Source organism: Pagrus major, chromosome 3 (assembly GCF_040436345.1).
Source record: "Pagrus major chromosome 3, Pma_NU_1.0".
In the NCBI taxonomy this organism is placed as follows: domain Eukaryota; kingdom Metazoa; phylum Chordata; class Actinopteri; order Spariformes; family Sparidae; genus Pagrus; species Pagrus major.
This window is the reverse complement of record NC_133217.1, coordinates 4,749,654-4,755,653: the sequence shown is the minus strand read 5'-3', so window position 1 is coordinate 4,755,653 and position 6,000 is coordinate 4,749,654. Positions and strand designations below refer to the sequence as shown.

Sequence of the window (6,000 nt, the reverse complement as noted above, 5' to 3'; positions counted from 1 at the left end):
CAAAGATATTAGAAAATAAAACTTATTATATGTATGATCACTTCTACGCTAAAGCAAAGCTGATTCTTCTCACAGTCTATTAGCTTTAGACTAGCCGTCCTCACTTGCCTGCGAGGCATCTTTATTTTCAGAATTTCAATATTGGCTTTTTGTCCCTTGGGGGAGACAGATTTTTGTGAATAGGTTTAAAAATAGAGTAGTCTGTATACTCCTCTCTATGCTCTTCAGCTAAGCCACCACCACCAAAACACCCTATTTCATATGTGCATTGTTTACAGTTGCATACTACTGTGGGTTTTATTTTCTGTTTTCTCTTTTGAGTGATCCTGGCATATAGCTCAAATAAAGCTTCAGCATTTGTTGTCAAAAAGATTTGATTCCACTGTTACATGTATCTTGTCCTTCAAGCAACCTCCGTGTGTTTATCCAGGGATTTATGGGAGTTTCGAAGATGGATGTCTTTCTGTTTCACAAAAGTAGGGCAGGGATCTACTGCATAGCAACGATACAGTAGTAAGCAGAAAAAATAGCATCTTCTGTCCCACTAGTATCGTTGTCTAAAAGAACCATGATTTATTGATAATCTAATAACATTTGTGGTAGATGTTTCAGAGATCATGACATGAACTCATGAATAGTCCTAAGGTTTCTTCTAAAAGGTTCTTTTTGAGTTCGTGAAGCATGTACTGGGGGACCATGCTGGAGTAACAGTGCCCTCCATTGTGAGATGCTTAAAATAACAAAGATCAACTAGCACAGAATCACTAGTTACTTAGCAACAACCATGGCGCAGGATGGTGCACTTTGTCATGGCTTTGTCAAAAAAGTTGCTCACTGAACAGTTGCTCGTGCTGGGAATACTAGTGACTGTGTTTTAAATTCAGCAGAGCTTTAACAATGCACACCTGCTACTCAGCTGCTACTTCAGCTCGATGAAAGTGTCTCAGTCGGCCCACATACTTTCCCTTCAAAGATCCCTGCTGACTGCCGTCTGATGGCTCGGTTTCCCGGTGATGGAGGTCATTCTTTTCAAGCATTCACTGCCTCAGGGACAACATCAGCAACTTTTAATGTCATTGTCAGTCTCCCTTTAGGGAGGGCTTAGCCCATCATCACATGATAGGTAAATGCAAGACTTGATTGGCTTAATGTCAGTAGCTATCTTTGATTGCTCATTATAAGGCGTTTAGTGATGATGAATCCCTAACAGCCATTAACAATCTTAAAGAGCCAATCAAAGGATATCAGCACTATAATATCTCTGATAATGAGTTGGATAATAAGGTTGATTGGCAGGGACCAGTCACAGCCCAAGCGACACAGCCATATCCTTACTGCATTGGCTAGGTTATATACCCTGCCCCCTTACAAGGATGTGTGCTGTCAGGCTAACAAAAAAGCTTAATGAAGGTCATTCCCCCCATGTGCCTGGTTCACAAGAGAAACCTGAGGATAGTGGTTGGACTATGGCTTGTTATGGCTTGTGTCAGGAGGCCAAGAGAGGTCTTGATCTGCTCAGATGTTCCTGGACAAGATACTGGATCCCTACAGACTGCAAGGGTTCTACCCTGCATCTGGCCTTGCACTTTGACCTCCCGGTAGTAAAGAGCCAAAAGAAGGAAGCAATATGTCTCACACCATCCAGACATGGCCGAAGTTTCTGTCTATGAGTTATACTTTAAATCTGTTTTTCACTAGCTGGCGTTCATATGCTAATGTCTTGTGGTGGATGTAGTGAGCTTTACTTTCACGGAGGCTATAATTTAAGCAGAAAGAGTAGGTGTGACATTTTTCAGATTTTCTCCACCTCCCTCCATCTCCTTCTTCTGTTCGCCTGCCCTCACTTTCTCTGTCCCTACTTTTTCCTCCTTTTCTGTTCTATATCTCAGTGATTATTAGTTACTGTGGGTGTTAAAGTGGCTCGCTCTCGTTCCTGCTCTCTCTCTCTCGCCCAGTGAATATTGGTTTTTATGTTAAAGTATGTGTCTCGAGCCACAGTCTGAAGCCTAGTGAAGGGAGACATGACAAACGACTTTGGCATTTAACATGACAGACGCCCTCTCTCCCTCTCTTTCTCTCTGTATCACTCCCTCTGTGCATGTGCATGTGGGCACATGTGTGTATGTGTTGTCGGTCTGAGACTAAAAAGTGGCAGATGTGAAACCAGAACAAGTACAGGAAGCTGACGAATGAATGTCTGAAATGTGTTAATTATCTGAACACAAATTATGTACACCGGTCTCAGTAAATAAAACACTGAAAACTGTAGTCACTTTTGTCACATTAATGTTGTAGTGTCACTTTCAAAATTGTAAATTATACTTTGTGTGCACTTTGATGATACAGGGTGTAATTTTAGGTTTTCAACAATCGCTATCATAACTCCCTTGATGAAAGCATACAACCGAAGCATGTTAGTGAGGCGCTACACTCCAAACATTGGATTATGGAGTGTTTTGTTTCATAACTTCATAGCCAAGGGCTTCAATTTGAATTGGGATTTTTTCCACTACAAACTCAGCCCTGATCAACACAAACTCATGCTGAGAAGAGGCCAAGGAAACACGCTGGCAACATTTTGAGGCAGTGTGCATAAGGGAGTTGTGCTTGAGTGTTTTCTTACCTTCATTATATCTGTGATGACTGCCTTTTTCTCCATCTGCGTCTTCTACTGTGGTGTCAGCAATTTGTATGCGTGTGCAGATGTGCGCTGAGAGCTCTTTCTTACCTTTGCAGACCGGTCTGTGGTCACTCCAGGCTGCAAAGACTTCAGCCACTCGCTGGCAGCTGATGGTTTTACTTCCCTGCAGAACATAGTCTTCTCCACAACTGAACTGCACCACGCTGCCAATGCTGCACACAAACACATATAATCAAACACAGAGGCATGAATAGGAATGGAAATGTATTTATTTTCTCTCTACTGTATGTGCAGACATGTATTGTATGTAGCTGAATGCCTTTAAAGTTTGCGTGTGCATGTTTGTGCGTACAAATAATGTACCTGAAATCACTGCCATGGCGTTTTCCATTCTCCGGCTCTCCCGGGTCAGGACAGGAGTTAGACGCCTGTCTCACACCACCTTCATTTACTACACAGAGAGACAGACAGGTGGAGAGCCAGGGGCAGATGGGTTAGAATGAGCCACAGATGAGGCTTACAGTAAAGACTCTCTGTTTATAGACAGCAATTCATAGATGCAGAAGTCTGGCTTTGGGTTTCATGTGTTGAGAATATTAAGATTAAGTATGTTTAGAAATTTTGATGTAAACTTTGGAGCCAAATCCGTAGCACAGAAATGCTCCACTGCACCCTGACATGGCTCTAAAACTGTCATCCTGTTGATAGTGTTCAGCACAAGGCTTCCACAGGTAATTTCCAGCTCTCGACTTTCTGTTTTGGAAGCCTGCCTGCTTCGCCACTTTGAGTCAGCAGGAAACAGGTGGAAGGAGAAACCAGGAGACAAAGCGAGGGATGGGTTAGACAGTTGGGTACGCAGACAGGGAAAGACACGGCACTCCAGATACCATCTTCATTCCCACAGAAACAGAAACAGCTAATCTTGACAGCAGCACTCCAAACATCACGGTGGTAGAGCAGAGACAACAGACAGAACTGTACAAACACTGTGAGACTGCGACATCACAACAAACACAAAGCTGACATGATGCATCTCTACTCTGTCACTAATTACAGTACTGCTGTTAACAGTAAATGTATGTAGCCTTTTTACTACTTTTTCATTTCTTTCTGTCTTGCTTGTTTGACTTCTTAATCTTTCCCTGTCACTCGGTCTCCCCTGACTCCTTTTCCATATAAAATAACCCCTCAGCTGTATTTCACTGGCTTTCCTCAAAACACACTCCAGTGTAGAATTTTTATTTCCATAAGCCTCAGCCATTCAGAGTCGATTCCCTCCCTCTCTCCCTCTCTCTCTCTCTCTCTTGAATGTTTAAAAGTTTTAAAACTTTCAAGAGACTTAGCTGCTGGGTTAACTTTGAGCAACGGGCAGTGTGTGCAAGCATGTTTGAGCAAAGAGAGAAAAGGCAAAACAAAAAAAACAAAAAGATCTTCAGGGAGAGCCAAAGAAACATAGCTGTCAGGTACAGTTAGTGAAAGAAACCCAAAAAACTGTCTTCCAATTCAGAAGCTTTCCATTTCAAAACTTTTCAAATTCAGACCACACTGCACATTAAAACTGTGGTTTCTCTAGCACAGAGAAGGATTCATTACGTGACCCAGAGCTTTTTCTGCACAACAAAAGTATTAGTAGTAATATGGTGTCTTAATGAGCTGGAGTCCATTGACCTATTTTTTACTCAATTTAAGACCCCACGTGTCGGGAATCTCTCGTATTCCTTAATGACATCAGGGTGAGAGTAAAAGTATTTCAATAATCCTTGTGTTCTCTTCATCTTTCATTCACACCAATGAAATAAAATTAGGCCACTCTGTCTTTTTCAATCATTCATCCTGTCCTGATGTGTGGTGTGAGTAGGATATTACTCTTGGTTGGATTTTCAAATGCATACGACTGGGATTCAAATGAGCGAGAAACACAGCTAATCATGTATTTCGGTGTAGTATTCCAGCTTATTTCTTAAGCAGAAACTGGAGGACAATGTAGCAGTAAATCACCTATTTCATTAGTCTGACTAAATTATCTTTGATTGCGGAGGAGCATAATTCAGTTTATATTATTATAATGGGTTTTGAATAAAGAGAACTATATTCTTATCACCCAATCATTTGAAACTTATTTTCACCTAACCTTCATGTTATTTTTGCTGCTGCAATACGTCACTGTTCACCTCATCTAAAAGAGGTCTTTTTGGACTGAACACAGCTCAGAAATATAATTTCACTGATAGAAAGAAAAAGGGGAAGGAAACAGAAATGAGTTGCTGAGTCAGTTGAATAAAATAATAAATGTTTGAAGGGTAACGACACCAATTTTACACATTAAAGTGTCTCTACGGGTCTTCTGGAGTATTATTGCATATGTGAAAAAAGTAGTATAAAGTCTTTTGTGGTTCCAGAGGAAGTTGCATGTGATCCTACAAATCGACTCCATGAGGTGGCTAAGTTGCATTGTAGGTAATGTAGGCAACAGGTTTTGAATAGCAGTCCACTAGTCTAGCATCGAACTCCTATAACACTGTTGGGCTCATTATGGAAAGTTTAAAAACCTGTTGCATACATTACCAACGATGCAATGGGGGTATGTATCAGATTACATGCCGCTTCATCCGGAGCCACAAAAAGCTTCTACTTTTTTTTTTTTTTTAAGTTTTAAGTTTTAAGTTTATTGTTTTGAAACAAAAGCTAAAAACATGCCCTGAAAGTATGCTGTTTTTGTATTAAGTAATTTTTTTAGGTGTTGTTCTGGCACTGGTTGCAAAACAAATGTTGATGAAAAATGAATTTTATCTTATCTTAAACAAATGAACAAGCCCGAAAACTCAAGGCCGTTTCTACTTTCACACACACACATAAACACACACACACACACACACACACACACACACACACACACACACACACACACACAGAGCCTCCTGCACAGCCTGTCCGGGCTGTCCGACGAACATGCATGTACATGTTGAGTCCTTATCAACAGACCCAGCAGGTGGTTGGTGTGTGTATGTGTGTGTATCTGTTGGAGTAGATAGTTTGTTGCTTTGTTGGAGCGGCTAATTTGACCATCTGGACTATTAACACCAGAACAGAGGGACTGGTTACAGTATCAGTACTGTGTGTCCACAGTCACACACACACAGAAACCAAACAAAGTCACATACGTACACACATATACATACATGCACAAATACATAAACACGCACACTGAAACATAAACAGGTACATAGGCATGGACACACGCAGGTTTTTTTGCTTCACTGAAAAGCAGTCAGAGCAGAGTAAATTAACATCTGAACCAATCAGAGCCAGGCTAATTAACATACAAATTCACATCTGTAGAATCAAACCTCAACCATGAC

At 41.0% G+C, this 6,000-nt stretch overlaps 1 protein-coding gene across 1 annotated transcript in view; it reads right to left on the bottom strand.

Annotated features, from left to right (window-relative positions):
• Nucleotides 1–6,000, bottom strand: part of LOC140993902 (CUB and sushi domain-containing protein 3-like) — a 348,249-nt gene that overhangs the window by 118,291 nt on the left and 223,958 nt on the right. The window contains exons 8-9 of the mRNA XM_073463463.1: nt 3,005–3,092; nt 2,729–2,853 (exon numbers count right to left, since the gene is read on the bottom strand). Of these exons, the coding sequence (XP_073319564.1) occupies nt 2,729–2,853; nt 3,005–3,092 (213 nt within the window). The remainder of the gene's footprint in view (nt 1–2,728; nt 2,854–3,004; nt 3,093–6,000) is intronic.